Source organism: Myotis brandtii, unplaced genomic scaffold (genome assembly GCF_000412655.1).
Source record: "Myotis brandtii unplaced genomic scaffold, ASM41265v1 scaffold157, whole genome shotgun sequence".
Lineage (NCBI taxonomy): Eukaryota > Metazoa > Chordata > Mammalia > Chiroptera > Vespertilionidae > Myotis > Myotis brandtii.
Window position 1 is genome coordinate 5,475,070 of NW_005355708.1, and position 18,402 is coordinate 5,493,471.

General features: G+C 54.5%; 1 protein-coding gene across 2 annotated transcripts in view; it reads right to left on the reverse strand.

The window, feature by feature from the left end:
* Positions 1-18,402, reverse strand: part of LASP1 (LIM and SH3 protein 1) — a 40,316-nt gene that overhangs the window by 10,837 nt on the left and 11,077 nt on the right. For both annotated transcript variants that reach the window (XM_005861907.2, XM_014536178.1), the window contains exons 3-4: positions 12,815-12,899; positions 6,845-6,952 (exon numbers count right to left, since the gene is read on the reverse strand). In XM_005861907.2, coding sequence (XP_005861969.1) covers positions 6,845-6,952; positions 12,815-12,899 — 193 coding nt within the window. The remainder of the gene's footprint in view (positions 1-6,844; positions 6,953-12,814; positions 12,900-18,402) is intronic.

The window sequence follows — 18,402 nt, forward strand, 5'->3', positions numbered from 1 at the left end:
GTTAAATGACTTTGCGAGGCAGAGCTTTCATTACACAGTAAGAGCGGAGGCTGGTGACCACATGTCCACGTCTGCCCCTAGCCCTGGTTCATGTCTCCTGGTCTGGAATAAATATGAATAGCACCCCTCTCGCTCTCAACAGGAATGATAATCATAAGGTCACCCAAACTTTGAGAGAAGAGAGCACCAGGCAGGCAAACTCAGGAGAGGCGGCACAGAGGAGGTGATGGGTGAGAAGAGGGAGGCCGAAGCTCCCTTCTGCCTGGGCCCACCTGGATAAAAGTCAGCCCAGTGCTCTCAACCTCCTCTCTCTCCCCTCCCCAGCAAATGAGGAAGCGGAGTTCGTTATTTTCCTGACCGACCTAATGGTCTGAGAATCAAATAGGCACATGAAAGGGTGTTAGCACATCCGAAAGGAAAAAACATTTTCCAAACTCCAAGGGCCTGGCTGATGCCTGCTCCAACCTCAGCAAAGTTCTGATCTTCTAAGAGCTCCAAACGGCAACCCCCATAAGTCCAGGAACGTCGGCGGAGCCCCAGTTTAAGAACCATCCTGGGCCCCCGTGGAAAGACACCAGGCTCTGACTGTGCCCATGACGTCCAGATGGACGTGGGTGGAGGGGCCCAGGCCTAAGGACCCTGCCCACTGATCCAGGCCCTGCGAGCCAGGACTGCAGGATGACTAATTGAGGGTCCAGTCCGAAAATAAAGACAAGACACTTTCTCTGCTAGTTGATTTTTTTTGTTTGTTTGTTTGTTTTCCTGAGCGCCCCTGCTCTCCCGATTGCGGTGAAAACCAAAGGTCTGACTCCACATGTTGCTCTCACATGACTCCACATCATGGCTAACTAGGGAACATCAGGCTGTGAATGGAACAATCAACTCACCAGCCAGGGTCTATTTTTACAACATCTCCCATTTGTTGAGGGCCTATTTTGTGTCCTTAGATGCTTTATTCACCTTCTTTTCTCAGCCAGTCCAAGAAAAATGTTTATTATCATCCCCGTTTCACGGATGAGGAAACCAGGGCTCAAGAGATGGTTAAACGGTGGGTAAGTCAGAATCCAGTTCTAACATCGGATCCTTAATTCTCCACGAATACAGCTCCCTATTAGAGGCTAACAATATTTTGTTCTTAAAACCAATGGAAACCTGTGCTCAATCTCATTAGTAATCAGAGAAGTGCAAGTTAACACCACAATGAGAAACCGCTCCACACCATCAAAATGGTTAAGGTGAACAAGTCTAAGAATGCAGATTGATGGGAACGCTCATCCCTGTTGAGAGTACATCAGCTCAGCTCCCTGGAAAACAGTTCAACATTAGCCGATAAGGTTGATGGAGCACATCTAAGACCAGGCAATTCCACTCCACACTCACACTAGGAAACAGAATGAGGATGTCTTTATTTATTAATTAATTATTCTACTTTGGGAGAGGGCCAGGGAGCATGCTGGGAGAGGGCAAGGGGGCATGCTGGGAGAAGGCTGGGGAGCATCTTGCATGAAGATGTTCATAGCCTATGGAAATGACCCACATGCCCATCAACACCAGAATCAACAAAATCTGGCATAACCCTACAATGGAGTACTATGCGGCAATGAAAAGGGATGGACACAAACCTGTAGATTTATCTTCAAACCCAACTTTGCCCAGCAAGATATAAAAGTGTGCATGCTATATATAAGAAATCAGATCGAAACAAAACTGTCGTGTCTAGAAATACATAGTTACATATTAAAATTATAAAGGATAGCACACACTTTCAAAAATTAAACTACAGAGTTGTCCAACGAGCCTGCCTCCAGGCCATTTGACTCTGGGGCTGGAATTTTAATTGACTTCACTGTTTACCACTGCTTAGGCCCAGGCTCTAAAGACTGCAGCTAACCTAAGGAAGATAAGCAGCTAATTATTTCTGTTTTGTGGAATGTGAAGGATTTCTGCCTGGAACAAGGGTATCTCTGAGGTTGATGGCTTTATGGTCCTGTAGGACGTTGGCCAGGTCTGTATCTAATTGTACCCAGCACTTTCCTTCACTGACAAGGCATCACCTCTGCCTGCCATGTCCTCCAGCTGGTTCCTCACAAATAAGTTAAATGTATGGTCGATGCTCACTGCATGAGAGATGTTTTTTAACTTTGAAAACTCTATTTTACAGGGGTGCAGGAATGTTCGGTTTCTTGACTTGCATCTTGAGTACACACAGAGGGGGTGACTGGGTGTTATATTTCACAGACAAAAAATAAAACTTAAAGACATAACACCGTATACACAAAATCACTGCACACGTAAACATGTAGGTAAATGAAAGCATAGCTCCTCTGCTTGAAGGCAGTGGCTCCCACAAAGGGGCCTCAGCTATGAGAGTTCCCCATCCATACAGCCATTAGAGCTCATGGCCAAAGGCCAGGATTCTGAAAGGACAAATTCCATCCCATAGCATGTGGCCCTGCCTCTCATCCCTTTAGATACCTTTAATGATGACACAATCACTCACCAGATGTATAACTTCCCAGTATCTTGCCTCAAATTTTCCCACACATTCTCCATACTAAACAATGGCCCAACTTTTTTTAAAAAAAGTTATTTATTTGAGAGAGAGAGAGAGAGAGAGAGAGAGAAACATCAACTTGTTGTTTCACTTGTATGTACCCAAAACCTCGGCGTATCCATCAATGGTCCATCCAACTGAGCTACCCAACCAGGGTGACAACGGTCTAACTCTTCAGCCAAACTTTACTCCATGTTCCTTAGCCACAAAATAGAAAGCAAACAGGCCTGCCTTTGAAGTAATAATAATGGACACGATTTATCGAATGCCAAGCACTCGACAGTTTCCTTGCGTCCACCTTTTAAGGTAGGGCCCATGCTCCCATTTTTACAGATGAGGAAACCGAGGCTCGGTGAGGCCTGCCCAGCTCTTGGATGATAGAAGCTGGGTTTCTGCTCTCACTGGCTCTTTCCACCTCACCATCTTGCCTCTCTGCAGGACGGGTGACAGACCGCACATATCGAAGCATTAACATCACCTGGGGAAAGCAGACACTCGATTTTAAAATGCTCTCACTGGCCCTGGCCGGTTTGGCTCAGTGGATAGAGCGTCGGCCTGCAGACTGAAAGGTCCTGGGTTCGATTCCGGTCAAGGGCACATGCCTGAGTTGCAGGCTCGATCCCCAGTGGGGTGCATGCAGGAGGCAGCCGATCAGCGATTCTCTCTCATCATTGATGTTTCTATCTCTCTCTCCCTCTCCCTTCCTCTCTGAAATCAATAAAAAATATATTTAAAAAATAATAATAAAATAAAGTGCTCTCACTGGTAAACCTAGTCTATTCCTCCAGGGAGGCAAAGCATCTCTTTGCAAGATGGTCTGACCTCTGGAAACAGCTAGGAGTCATTGGGTGCTGACCTGGCAACTGAGTGACAGGCTATATCCATGGATTCAAAACAAAAGGTGTGGCTCTAAACACCATCCTGCCCAAAACTCTTCTGGGTGTGGGACACAGCCAGGCTCGGCACCCTCTGATCTAGGCCTGAGGTTTTTTTCCAGACTCTTAGGTGAAGGTTCTCAAACTTCAGTGAGCACCAAAGTAGCCCAAGGACTGTGCTTAGAATGCTGGTGCCCACGCACCTCAGTAGGTAAACAGAAAATGCTGGTTCCCGAGGCCTGGCCAGCGTGCTCAGTGGTTAGAGCATCGGCCCTCAACCCAAAGGGTGTCCCGGGTTTGATTCCTGGTCAAGGGCACATACCTGGGTTGTAGGTTTAATCCCCGGCCCCTGTTGGGGTATGTTTGGGAGACAACCAATCGATGTGTCTCCTTCACATCAATGTGTGTGTTTTTTCTCTCTCTCCCTCTCAAAAAATCAATGGAAAAAATATCCTCCAGTAAGGATTTTTTTTTAATGCTGGTCCCTGGGTCCCACCCCTAGAGACACTGATTCGGGCAGCCTGGGGAGCAGGGCTGCGAGCCTGCATTTTCAATAAGCCTTCCCCAGCGATTCTAGTACAGTCGTGGGAGGCCCACATTTGACAGGCTCTAATTGCATTCACTAAGACCAAGTCTTCCATCTTTGTGGTCACAACTCACACGTCCCAGCTAAAGCTGCAAAAGCAGAACCAGGTCAGGTTCAATTCATCTCCCCACCTCAGAGCAGAGGACAATCAGCTAATTGCAGTCCTGTGGTTAATGATAAGATAGTTATCTGCTTAGGTGTGAATGTCTTGGCCACAGTGAGTTCTATTACCAGGACTCCTGGGACAGTAACACCTCCAATAACTGGTGAGTGGGGGAGGGAAGAAGAGCAGGTACCATAGTCCGGATGTGGAATATTCTGGAAGCCTTCCAGAAAGGGAGGCAGAAATGACTGGGCTTGCTTGTCATCACCCCGCCCCCGCATACACACACACACACACACACACACACACACACACACACACACATCTGGCTCAAACCCACAGGCTAGAACAACCTTCTGGCCCTTTAAATACAGTTCCTCATGTTGTGACCCAACCATAAAATTATTTTCGTTGCTACTTCATAACTGTAATGTTGCTACTGTTATGAATCATAATGTAAATATCTGATATGCAGGATGGTCTTAGGCGACCCAGGTGAAAGGGTCGTTTGACCACCAAAGGGGTCGCGACCCACAGGTTGAGAACCGCTGGGCTAGAAGCAATGAGTGAAGGTATTCGGAGATTAAGGTTATAGACAGGGGACAAGTATCAATGATAAAAGGCAAGAGTCTTCACAATGAAAAGCCAAAGAGGCTTAAGAGTCAAGATTCCAGCCCTAGCCGGTTTGGCTCAGTGGACAGAGAATTGGCCTGCAGACTGAAGGGTCCCAGGTTCAATTCCTGCCAAGGGCACATGCTTGGGTTGTGGGCTTGATCCCCAGTAGGAGACATGCAGGAGGCAGCCAACCAATGATTCTATCTCTCATCACTGATGTTTCTAACTCTTTCCCTCTCCCTTCCTCTCTGAAATCAATAAAGATATATTTAAAAAAAAAAAAAAAGAGTTAAGATTCCAGCTTTGCCCGGCCAGCATGGCTCAGCAGTCGAGCGTGTTGATCTATGAACCAGGAGTTCACGGTTCGATTCCCATTCCGGGCACATGCCCGGGTTGTGGTCTCCATCCCCAGTGTGGGGCGTGCAGGAGGCAGCCGCTCAATGATTCGCTCTCATCATTGATGCTTCTCTCTCCTTCTAACTTCCTCTCTAAAATCAATAAAAATATATTTTAAAAGAAAAGAACATAAGATAAAATTTATCGTTAAAAAAAAAAGATTGCAGCTTTATGAGCCATTCCTGCTCTTCCCCGTTATTCCTGCTCCCCCCACACCTCCCTCCAGCTTCCCCCTGGTGAGCTCTAAGCTACACCCTCTGTCCCTCTTCTTTCCCTCTGGCCAGGGCCTGACTTGAAGAGCAGGAACTGAGACAGACTTTTTGGGGGGAGGGCGTGGGATTCCAGCCCTGTGAGGCGCCTTCCCAGCCCAAGGGAAGCCCTCCTTTTCCCCAAGCCTCGAATTTCAAACTGCAGGTCAACAACCTAGTTGCGAAACCCATTCAGTGAAGTCTGCAACGAGCATCTTTACGAAATACAATAGACAATATCTGAATGCCCTCCGGTCGTAAGGACTCTTCCATGAAAGTTTCGATTCTGTTTTCCCTCTAAATAAATAAGCAGGCCGGTTTGGGTAGGGGTCACGGTGTGGAATGTATTCCAGATGGCAGTTTGCAGTCAACGTTTGAAAGCCATGGTCTTGGGCACGGCTGTTCCTCGAGGCGTGGGCCCTGGCTCCTGACAGCCACCTGAGCCACTGTTGGAGCCCAGCCAAGCTCGAAGGGCGTCCTGACAACGAGGCCGGGGAGAGGGATGGGGAGCCCAGGGGTGGATGCCGGCGGGGCCACCTGAAACCCAGGCCCCCCACAGCCTCTATCTCCAGTCCCTCGGCCCAGGGTGACACCGGGCAACGCGCCGACCCCTTCCCGTTCCAGACATGAAGACGGGCGCTTGCCCAGTTCATTTGTAGGATCTCCTGGCCCAGCGGACGGGGCACTTCCTGCAGCTCCGTGCCCAACACCCCACGCACAGGGCTGCAGCCCAGATTCCGTGCTGAGGCTCACAGCAGCGCCCCACCCCCACATGCCCACAGCCCCCCAGACAGCCTCCCACAAGCCCGAAGCCGCACAGGCTGCAGGTCTATGGCTCAGCCAAGCAGGAAACTGAGGCCTGTTCCCTGGCCACAGGTCTCGGGAGGCCCGGCCATCCACCGCCCACTCTCCACACCCAGCCTGGCCACAGCACATACTGCTGACCATCCTGCGCCCAGGGGTGCAGGGCCAGCAGGCCGTGCTGGCTGGGGTTTTTACACAGGAAGGAAGAGTGAGCCACGGTGGGGGAGGAAGCTGAGGGAGGGCGGAAATGACTGCAGTGTCAGCACCCAAAGGCAGACGGGGAGGCTGGCCCCTCCCCTCCCTGCCACCCAGTTCTGAAGTTTTGACCTTTGTGCTCAGACAAAACAGCCACTCTGGACCCTAACACCCACCAGCCAGGAAAAAACCCACGGAACTTCACAGAGAGGGGCATGACTGAGCTAAACATAGGCCTCCCTGCACCCTCCCCAACGTACCGTCCATTTCTGCTCTGTGGACAGAGGGTGAGTCTGGGGTACAAAGAAAAGGTATCTGTACCCCAAACCCTCCCCTTCCTTTCCCTCTGCTCAAGCAGCCGTCAGCAGGCCCGCCCGCGGGCCCCACGCATGTCTGCCAGCCTGGCAGGGGGGAGACGGCGAGGAAGGGGGGCGGGTGGTGTGGCCCCACAGGGGCAGGGCAGCTTACGTTACTGATCTGGTCCTGGGTCTTCTTGATCCTCTGGAGTTCGGGTGTGTCGGCCACCACGCTGAAGCCCTTGCCCTTGTTCTTCTCGAACTCCTCCTTGTAGCGCACCTGGAGGACCAGACGGGAGAGGGGCCAGAGTCAAGCCAGGGGAAGCAGAAAGGGCCCCAGCCTGTGGCCACCTGAGGTAGCAACCAGCTAGGAGGGAGATCCTGACCAGAACTCCCCCTGTAGTGACATCCACCACCCCCCAACTCAAAGCAGAAGTCTTAACCAAAAAATATTAAAATAAGGATGATAATCCATCAACACATATTCAGTGCATTCTGAGTGCCAAGTGCTTTTTACACGAACTGCCTCATTTAAATCTTACCATATACTATTATTAGCTCCATTTTTGTTGTTGTTGTTAATCCTCACCCGAGGATATTTTTTCCATTGACTTTTAGAGAGCAAAGGGAGAGAAGGAATGGGAGGGAGGGAAGGAGAGAGAGAAAGAAACATTGATGTGAGAGACACACATCAATTGGTTGCCTACCGCACACGCCCCAACCGGGGCTGGGGATGGAACCTGCAACCCAGGTACATGCCCTTGACCAGGATTTGAACCATGACCCTTCAGTGCATGCTCTAACCACTAAGAAACACTGGCCAGGGCTATTAACTCCATTTTAAGTAAGGAAACCGAGCCACAGAGACACATAGTCCATGCCCAAGGTCACACAGCTTAGCAACAAAAGTCCAGAGCCACCAAAATGCAAAGCCTCATCTGCCTGACTCCTGACCCTTCCCCGCCCACCCATCCTCCCACACAGCTATCGGAAGAAGGCTCTTCCCAGAGCTCCACAGCCTGCCCCAGCCCTCACCCTCACCAGGATGTGGCCCTGCCCGTCGAGGTCGAGAGCCCAGGGGAGTTTTTGAGTGACCAGTTAAGTGAGGGCTGTGCCAAGGGACAAAGTTGGTGCCCAGAGAGGAGGGCAGGGAGACAGCCACTCGGAAGACTCGATCAATGAGCCTTTGATGGGCTCTGGCGGCTTCCTGGAGCCGGCTTCTGGGGTCAGCGCCACAGGAAAGGATGAAGTTGTTGGGGGACAGACAGCACTTCACAACAGGGTGCCACGCCACCCCACCACTGCCCTCCTCTCTTGGGAATCCCATGGATCCTCCAAGAGAGGGACTCATGTCAGACAGCAGAAAGGACTTCCCAAACACTCAAGGGATTGAAATAATGAGGATTCTCTTGTCCTCCCCTGGGGGTTTAAAGAGCAGAATGGAGGCTGAAAATGCCCATGAGGCGGAGAACCGCTCCTTGGCTTCCAGGGACTTCCCTGTGCACCTCGGCAGCCAGCTGTCCCAAACCCCACCAGCTGCCTGGATTTCCTCCACGGGGGCTGCCCTGTCCTGGAAGGTCAGCCCAGGACATGAGGCCCAGGACCCTGGCCGTTTCCAGGATGACGAGCCCAGGCAGCTCCCGGCATGGAATCATCTGGCCACAGTGCCGAGCTGCACTGTGACCCAACCGGCCACACACATGTCTGCAGCCACGGCCACACCTGTCAGTTCCTCTGCACCCTGCCCGCCCCCCAGCTCATCCGTCCACGGACTCCTTCCTAAAAGGTTCCAGAAATTCCTTTGTTTTGCTCCAGACTGAACACAAAGGCCTGGACAGAAAAATTAACAATGATAAAGCTACCAACCCACCCAGGGGCCCAGAACTGCCCGGCCTCAGCCCATCCGGGAAGACCTGGGCCAGCGTGGTGCCTCTTAGTTGGGGTGGGGAGCGGAAACCCTCTGAGAAGCGGGCAGCAGGGCAGGTAAGGCACTTAGAGCCAGAAAAATGTAGCTCTGGATACAGAAGCCCCAAATGCAAGGCCTCTGACTTCGGTTTCCTCACCTGTAAAAGGGTTGTCATATGGGGAGGGGGCTTCCTATCCCCAAGGCAAAGTGCCAGAGGGAGCTGGCACCAGCACAGGCTCAGTCTCCATCTGCCAAGTGATCTTGGGCAAATGATGTACGTAACCTTTTGGGCCTCGGTTTACAAATCTGTGAAAGGGGACAATCATACCACCCGCCCCGATCAATGGTGCAGATGGTAGACAGTTGCTCTACAGCAGCCAACACAGTGTGGAGCACGCGGCCGGGCTCACCACGCTCTGATAAGGGCAGTTGTGAAAGTGCTTTGTCAACGCTGAAGTGCTGAACAAATGCCAGTTCCCCACTCCTTCCTCTACTTCCTGGCCTGGCAAGGGCCAGGCCCCTTAATCCAGGGAAATAATTGCCATGGCGACACTGCGGTGACATCAGCGGGTTCCCAGCGAGTTCCCCTGCTGGGGAGGGTAATTCATTCACTCCTGGCCCAGGGGGTCCCGAGAGGGCAGGGCTGGGATGGAGTCCACGCTGAGAGAAGGCAGAGGCCTGGACTCAGCACCACTTTGCTGCGTGTCCCTGGACAAGTCAGCCCCCCTCTCAAGAGACTAGTTAGCTGATTCCTAAAAGCCCTCCACGCCCTGGAATTTGTGACCATTTTTAAGTACCTGTGGCCTTAACTACGGAGAATGGAGGTGGGGAAGGTTCTCTGAAAGGCTGTTAGGTGTTGGAGTGGGTGACAGGTAAAGAGCGAGGAGCCAGGAGTGTCGGGGGCCCTGCCTGGAGCCCCTCCTCAGGGCTCCTTGTCACCCACTCAGGAGTGTTCCCCGCATCTGGGACGGCTCACCAGGATGCGACGAGGGTCTCTGGGGAGGAAAGGACCTGCCCGAGTTCACTCAGCCCAGCTGTTGGTCAGGAGACTACGTGCTGTGACTGGACGACTCTCTGCCTGGGAGGCGCCTGGGCCTCGCGTCCTGGAAACAAACCCCCAAGGCAGGGCCAGGACTGATGCCAGAGGCTCCTCAAGCCCAGACAACCACCACCGAGGCAACTCTGCTTTCTATATGAGGATGTGTTCAGTCTTCTCCCAGGGTCTACCTTGTTCATCACTATCCCCACAAACAGCAGGTACCAAGAAAGATCTGTCGAGTAAATGATGAATGAATTGAATGGAGACACAAACTTTCCAAACATGCAGCACAGTTTGGAAAAAACTGCCTTTACTGACCCAACGTAAGAGGAAAGATTGAGACTTTAAAAAATTCATTGGCTGAAACCGGTTTGGCTCAGTGGATAGAGCGTCGGCCTGCGGACTGAAGGGTCCCAGGTTCGATTCCGGTCAAGGGCATGTACCTGGGTTGCGGGCACATCTCCAGTAGGGAGTGTGCTGGAGGCAGCTGATCGATGTTTCTCTCTCATCGATATTTCTAACTCTCTATCCCTCTCCCTTCCTCTCTGTAAAAAAATCAATAAAATATATTTTTTAACAATTCATTGAAAAAATATAATACCAACAATTTTACCACTATATTTCTAATCTATCCCTCTCCCTTCCTCTCTGTAAAAAAATCAATAAAATATATTTTTTAACAATTCATTGAAAAAATATAATACCAACAATTTTACCACTTATTTTGTGCCCACTACCTGCTGGGCCCACGTACTATGTAGCCCACTCCCCTCTAACAAAAAAAGAAGTCAGGTTTGAAATCCGACACACACAGAAGGGGAGGAGACCCGATGAGAAAGGTCGGTGCTGGACGAGGGCAGCAGGTCCCTGTCTGTGCCTCGGATGCATCATGCCCAGTTCCCTTCCCTCTCCTTCCCAGCACAATAGGAATTCAAACATCTATTGAGTGCTGACTGTATACCAGAACTGTTCCCACTGCCTGCTGTATACTAACATCCTCACAGCAACCTTTGGAGAGAGACTACCTATAGGTAATCCCCATTTTTCAGGTAAGGCACTCAGGCTCGGAGACTTGAAATAACTTGCCCAGGGTCACAGTAGCTAATAGTGGGACATCCAGGATGTCACCTCTGGCTCAGGACACAGATATGCCATCTGAGGTCACTGGGTCCAACAGAAGGGAGTAGGGACCCTGCTCCAGGGCAGGCCTGGGGCTCTCCTGTCCCCCTGGGCAAGTCCTGGAGGTATGACAATGAGAGGGAAAATGAGAGACATTCTCTTTGCACTTCTGCCTGGGCTCAGGGGCTACACAGACATCCCCGGCTCAGTCCCACCCCAAAGCTGTTGCCTCCCTTCAGCCTGGGGTGGGGGTTGGGAGAGCTGCCAGTTCCCTGCCTCAGCCCAGCCGGGTCTGGACCACCCCGAGGGAAGGCTCCAGGTGCCCCAGACACCCGAAGAACCATTTGGGGAACCCATCTGGAGATGGGAAAACAAAGTTGAAATAGCACAGGCAGCTTCCTGGAGACTGAGAAGGGCTGAGGCACACGGATGCCAGCCCAGGAAAGGGCCCTGGAGAGAGCCCAGCTGATGCCCTGGGGGGGTGGGGCAGGGTAAGCAGAGGAGGCTCCCACTTCCCTTCCCGCCAGCCACAGGCGGCTAGAGCAGGCCCTGCCCCCACAGCGGCCACAGGAACAGACCTGTCACCACCCCCAGCCAGGCCAGCTCAGCCCTTCCAAGCCTCAGAGCAGCAGGCCCAGCCCCCACCTGTAGGCAACTGGGGTTTGCTGTCCCCATTTTACCAGGGGAGGCAAGCAGCCAGCTCCCACCACACAGCTGGGGGCAGGGGAGGGGCCTGCAAAGAGGGCAGGTCCTGCCTCCACCCTCTGCTACCCCAGCCCCAGCCCCAGCCCCTCAGGAGCCCAACTACAGGAGGTTAGAGCTATGCCCCCAATGCCAAGCCCTAACGCCCAGGGCTCCCGCCCGCCTCCCGCCCGCCCATCACAGCAGAAAGAGGGTGAGCTCAGGTCCCTCAGCTCCACCTGATCCCCAGCCCAGCTCTAAGCCTCTCAAATTATGTCTGTGAGACTAAAAGCTTTCACCTGAATCACCAGGGCGGTCAAAACACAGATTCCTGGGCCCCATCCAGCCCCTTGGGTGCATTCTAACAAGGCCCCAGTCCCTTCTGGTGCATCCTGCGGGTTGAGAGCATGGGGCTGGGGGCCACAGCAGGCTGCAGAACTGCTCTGAGCAAAGGGCTTGAAATCTACATCTGGGCAAGTAGCATGGCCTCTCCAAACCTCAGTGTTCCCATCTGTACAATGGGGACAGCAAGAGTCCCTCCATCAGCTGGTTGTGAGGATTAGAGGAGGTCAAGTCCTGGACCTACCGCAGAGTGATGGCCGTTCTCCTGACTGCCCCAGCCCGCCCGAGAGTCAGGAGGCCTGGAACCCGGATGACTCAGGAGGGCCTCTGGGGAGCAGGGGGTTCCCCTCAGGGATTGGATTCCAGGGACAAAAAAAGACCTGAAGCCAAGCTTTTTGTGAGACCAACAAAGGCTGGGGAATTAGTGCGGTTTGAATTTCTCCTCCTGAGAGTCTGGCCGTGTGTGTCTCCCCTGCCTCCACCTGAGGGTGTGCACACACACCCACCCCCCTGGACCGGCACCGTTCCCCGCTCCCCGCCCACACCTCTTCCTCCAGGTTCCTCGGGGCTCTGACTGCCTCTCTCCTTTTTTTTCTTTTTAATATATTGTTATTGATTTCGGAGAGGAAGGGGGAGGGAGAGAGACAGAAACATGAATGATGAGAGAGAATCCTCGGGACATGGCTACAGAGGCTGGGCTGGTAACCTCAGACCGGCCTGAGCCTAGAGAGGTGAGTTCCCTCCTTTGAGGGTGGGGGTGAGTGGGGAGGAGCTTCGGGGGCCCCATGTGAAATTTCCCAGAGCAGAAGGAGTCAGACACCGACACCCCTCCAACCCACTTTAGGGAAGTGGGGGGCAGCTCTCCCCTCCTTCGATCAAGTCAGGAAATATGAAGTAACTGGGTACAGGGTTGGGGGCGGGGAGACCCGGCAAGTGCCAGGAGGTCAGCAGCTTGGCCTTGCTGAGTAACCCCAGCGGGAAGGAGCCCTTGCCAAATGCAGGGGTTGCGACAGCCCTCCCTCCCCGCCAGGCCCCCGCACCAGCCCGCCCCTCACCTGACTCTGGAGCTCGCTCTGTTGCTTGAGGCGGAGATTTTCAGGGGTGTCAGCCACCATAGTGAAGGACTGCTTGGGGTAGTGTCTGCAGGACAGAAAAGAACAAGTGGAGGTCACTCTGGGGAAAGGGCAGGAAGCTCTGGGCTTCTCACAGACCCCTGACTCTCTCCTGGCAGCTACCTCTGACCGGCGGGCAGGTCCTGCCCCTGCCCCAGAAGCAGGACCAGTGTCCACCAGCCACAAAGAGGGAGGCAAGGGTCGCTCAGACTCAGCCTGAGCTGACCTGGGAGACACAAATGGCTTGAGTGGCTGGCGGGCCAAAGGGAGGCCATAGGGACACCCTGAGGGTGGCCGATCACCCTTGTTTGGGGATAATCCATGCCTTAGGAGTCTACCGACCAGGGAAGTCAAGGGCGTTGGGCCAGAAGGGGGCGGAGATGAGGATGGGGTCAGGACAAAGCTTTCAGCTAAAACCAGAAATGGAGGCCAACCAAGGAGAGGAAGGTCAGGAGGGATACGGAGCCAGAAATGAAGGGGAAAGGGACATGCATATCCAGGGGGGCTTCCTGGAGGAGGAGAAAAAAAGAGGAGGAAGAGGTAGTGAAAGTGCACACATCCAGAGTGATATTTCGAAGGGCCAACAAGGTCCAACCTAAGTGAGTACAGGTGAGAGATCAGCCTGATGCCAGAAAAGAGGCCACCCCCCCACCCTTGGGCGACAGATAACACTGCCACCATGGCCCATGTCTGCCCTGTGCTAAAGGCATGCATGCTTCAGTTCATCAAATTCTCACACGCACCCTACTGTCCCCCTCTGACAGATGACTGAACTGAGAAAGGTTAAAGAATGTGGCCAAGGCACAAGGCACAAGGCTGGTCTCCTGGCACCCAGACAATCTCCCTCGGGCCCAGCACCCTGAACCGAACCCTTCGGTCTCCAGGCACCTGACAGACCAGAGTCCTGTCCCCCAGAAAGAGGGCTGGCGTGGAGGGAGCAGGAGCCAGGGAAGCCCTTGCAGCTAATCTGCAGGGCCTCTCAGACCATCTGGCCCAACCCCCATTTCCCACACGCACACAGTGCACTGGCACCAAGTACTCAGCACTTAGGTGACATTATAATTGACTTATTTATCCCATCGGTTTATTGTCTTCTCTCTCCACTGCTTCTCTATGAGGTGAGGGGGTGGTTTTTTATCTCTTTTGGTCATTGACGTACCCAGGCTCCTAGAATAGTACCTGGTATCCAACAAATATTTGTTGAATAAACAAACGTCACACCAAACATTGAAGCTGGGCCGGGACTAGAACTCGGGTCTCCTACGTCCCATGAGGGCATCACCAAGTCCCCAGCACACCGGCTGAAGGGGAGGCGGTCCTGAGTCGCTGTGGTGCGTGTACACGTGCTGGAATGTGAAACCGTTGGGGATCGGCATGGGCCCCAACTATTTCAGGGAATGGCGGGTGGCTTCTCTCAGCAGAAGCTGAGATCCGGCCATTTTCAGCCCTGGGTGACCACACCCCGCCACAGCTGTGACTACCGGCAGGTCCCGGGTCAGAGGATTGTCCCCTTCCAGGCACGTTCCACCCCAGTCGGTGACACACCCTAGAGCTGGCCGTGAGCAGCCCTCCGGTCTCTGTGTCCTCACCAAACCCGCCCCACCCTGAACCAGAGCTACTGGTGAACACGTGACTTCCCTCAGTGACGAGCAGGGCTTGGAGTTTGGAGGGGGACCAAGGGGATGGGGCACAGTGCTGGACTCTGGCCCTGCCACGGGCTCGCTGGGCGGACTGGCAAGTCCCTGTTCCCTCTGGGCTCGTTTCTCCATCTTGGACCTAAGTGAGTCTAGCTGTGTCCCAACCCCTAGCCTCCCCGGCCCAGCCTGGCTCCTGCCTCCCAGGTCAGCCCAGGCCCGCAGCTGCCCCAGCAGAGGGAGGAAGGAGAGGAGACTGAAGAGTAAACACAGGTGCCTGCAGCTGGCATGGCCTGCGGATGAATGTGGGGCCACGGCTGTGGGTCCAGTCCCCGGGCTTGGCCCAGTTCCACGAAACCAGGGCCACCCACAGCTGAGGAGCGCCATTCAAAATTCCTGAGCTGTTCCAGGGAAAGGGAGGATCCACCGGGACTCTGCTCCCAGAGGCTAGGACGAGAACAGCAAGAGGGATCCAAGTCAGCTCTCTAGCAGAACTGGCTGGCCCTGAGGTCCTCAGAGGGCGAGTTTCAGAGACGACCCTCCCACCAAGGAAGAGCCATTGTGAAGGCATTGTGGGGTGGGGTGGCGGTGAGGAGAGCATCTGTAAGGACAGACTCCTGTGGCGGGGAGGAGGGGGACCTAAAGCAGGGGGACCAGGGAGACTCCGGGGGGCTCTGGCCCGCAAGTTGAAGGGTTAACCCTGAGAAGATGGCACCGGTCAGCATTTGGTGGGGAAGGGGAGCCAGCAGCCTCGGCAAAAGGCAAACCCATGTGCACGGAGGCCAGTCTGCACACCCGGGGTTTCCCATCCGCCTGAGTGGACACGGTTAAAACAGAGCGCCTGTTCCGGTGGCCCAAGGACGGCCAGACACGTGTACCTGACACGCACCCCACCCGCCGTTCCGAGGCTCCTCCACGCACCGCGTTCCTCACTCGCCATAAACGTATGGATGAGCCTAACACGGTGACACGCGTCTCCTAGACACGGAGGCCAGCAGTCCACCCAGGACAGGGCACATTACACGCCACACTCACACACTCCCCCACAAGGGTCTCAGGAGCCTGCCCCCCCCACATGCAGCAAGAACCTGTGGGTGGGGTTGGCAGGTATTTCATCCCCTCTTTGGAGTCATATGACCCCCAGATATCAGTCCTCCCAAAGCCTGAACGCTAACCCCGTCGGAAGGGAAGGGGTAACCAGCCTAGATGTGGACTCGTTTCATGTGGCAGGGAAGGGAAGGGATTTTAATCCTGCATCAGATGAACCAGATTTAAGAGGAGTGCAGAGCCTCCCATCTCTTACCCCGCCTCCTAAAACCCAACCCCAGGCCAGAGGAAGGCAGGCAGACATGCAGTTCGGGCTGTCCTCCCCCTGCTGGGTCAACCCTGTCCCCTCCCCACAGCCCCCAGCCCTGGCTTGACAACCCTGCCTTTCCCTTCCCCTGCTCACTGCGCTTCAGGTTCCCATGGCAACCTCATCCTCAGCTCCAGGCAGGAGAGCGGGGAGCGCAGACAGAGAGAGAGGGTCTGTGGGGGTGGGGAGGACACAGGCACAGCAAGGGTGTCCTCAACTGCGGAGGACCCCTGAGGACAACGCCAGGAGACTGTGTCTGCAGGATCCTTGCAGACATTTAGGCGAGGAGGACAGGTGCCAGAAATTTGTCTTTCGAGGGGTGGACACAGCAACAGCAGAGCTGCGCCCCTCCCCCGCCAGCACGACTGCCCTGGAAAGGGCTCCTTTGACCTCCTTCCAGAAACAATTGCTGGGAATTTTACCTTTTCCCTCCCTCTCCGTCCTCAGGTTGGAGCTCTGCCCACCCACTACCCTCACCCAGAGATGAATGGATGTGTGTGTCTGCCATTGTGGGCGCTGAGGCCGAAAGAGGGGCCCCCCGCCCCCAGCGGGTGACCCCACTGGCACCCCAGCCCCACCAACAGATGGGGCCCTGGTGAGGGAACAAGGGGCAGCAGGGGGAGAACTGGGCGTCCTCACCCTGGCCCGGAGCTGGGCCCAGAGCACAGCTGCTCTTTGTCCCTCCGTGGCCAGCCTCCACGCTGGTCATTCCAAGCGGTGGGCCCTCCGCAGCGTCCCTCCCCACCCTCGGTAGCAGGATTGGCTGCTCGGAGGCAGAGAGGCTGAGAGAGAGCCCAGCACAGGACAGGGAGTCTGGAGGACAGGGGACGGGATCTTGCATCCATGGGGGCAAGAACAGGGACTGGGTCCCGTGCACATTCCCTCTTGAAATCTGCCACAAGGCCACGGACTAGAAAAGTCAGTGTGATCAATGTGCCCATTTTACAGAGAAAGAAATGGAGGCTCCGTGTCCAGGAGCACTGCCCAGTGCATTCTCCCCTCCACCATCGCTACCCCGCCAGCTGAGGGCAAGCTGACATCTCTCTATCTCTCTCTCTCTCTCTCTCTCTCTCTCTCTCTCAGGGGACCCCAGTCCACCCCCAGCTCTCAGGCCTCTGGGGAGAGATGTGCTTGGCAGGGTGGGTGGAGAACAAAGGAATTCATCTTTCAAACCCAACCTGTTTCCAAGCGTGGCCACGATGAGACCCTCTGGGGTCTCAGTCACCACCAGTCAGAAGCCACCTGCTCCTTAGAACTTTTCTAAAGAGGGTGTCTGAGTCCAAACAATGACCTGCAGGGATGCAGGACAAGGGGCCTGCCCCCAGAGCGGGGTTATGTCTGAGGGCCTCTGAGCCACCGGTAAGGGCAGGGAGGATGCTGAGAAGCTGCTGGGCTCGGCTATGGGCTTCCTGGGACAGGGACCGCTTGCAGGGCAGAGCCCCACTCCCATCCTGCCATGAGCTGTTCCAGAGGCAGAGCAGACACAGACCCGCGCCCCATTCTGCACGCACCCTCGCCTCCTCCAGCCTCAGACTCATTCAAAAACCACAGCTTTTTGTTCAAAGAGGAACAAAAATACATCAACAAAAGCAACAAGGAGCCTTTGGTTTTACCAAAAGGAGGGGGGGCGAGAAACACCAGTCCCAACATCCTGCCACTGGAAGGAGCCGCTGATCCCCAGCTGGGAACACTGCCCAGGGGCGCAGGGAGGGCTCCCGTCTAACCCAGTTTCTCACCAGTCCCCCAGGCCTCAGGGCTGAAGTGGTGGGGATAGGAAGCAACAAGGAGGCATTGTCTGACCAGAGGAAGAAAACGAGCAGCCAAGAAGATCAAGGCTAGACATGAAGAAGAACTTACCGACCCTCAGGGGTTGGAGACAAACTGCAAAATCAAAGCCAGCTACTGCCCCTGATGGCAATACATAAAAAGGAATGGTTCTGCCAAGTTGGCCAAGGGTTGGAAACACTGGGCCTCAGTTTCCTCATCTATGAAATGGGAGTATGAGGAACCCTGAGCTTCCTGGGGGCCCTGACATCTCTGAGTGCAAGGATCTGGGGGTGAGAGTGAGGGGCGGGGGCTGCCTGGAGGCTGCCCCTTTGAGGATGTCTCCCTGTCCCAAACACACACCACACAAACCCTTCCCACTCCTGGCGCCAACTTGGCTCCCTAAGACATCTGATCAGTCAGAGGCAGAAAATTCTGGGGAGATGGGACAGCCCCACGCCACAGACCTGGATTTGCCTGCTACTGCCCCGCCCCCCCCAAGAGCAGCTGGGGTTTGAGAGTCTGCTAGAATCCAGAGACACTTCGAAACCCCGCACAGGCCCACCCCACTCCGAGGCCTGGTGGAAGGCGCAGGACCACAGCCCCTTGTTCCCCAGAACCAGGCACGCCTCCATCCTGCTCAGCCCCTCACCCCACAGCTCAAGGAACCTGAAGGATGGGCCCCGATATCTGCAGTCAGTGAAGAGGGGAAGGATACGATGGAGCACCCCTCCTTCTTCCCCGGCCATGTCTACTCCCCCACTTGACACCCCAAAAGC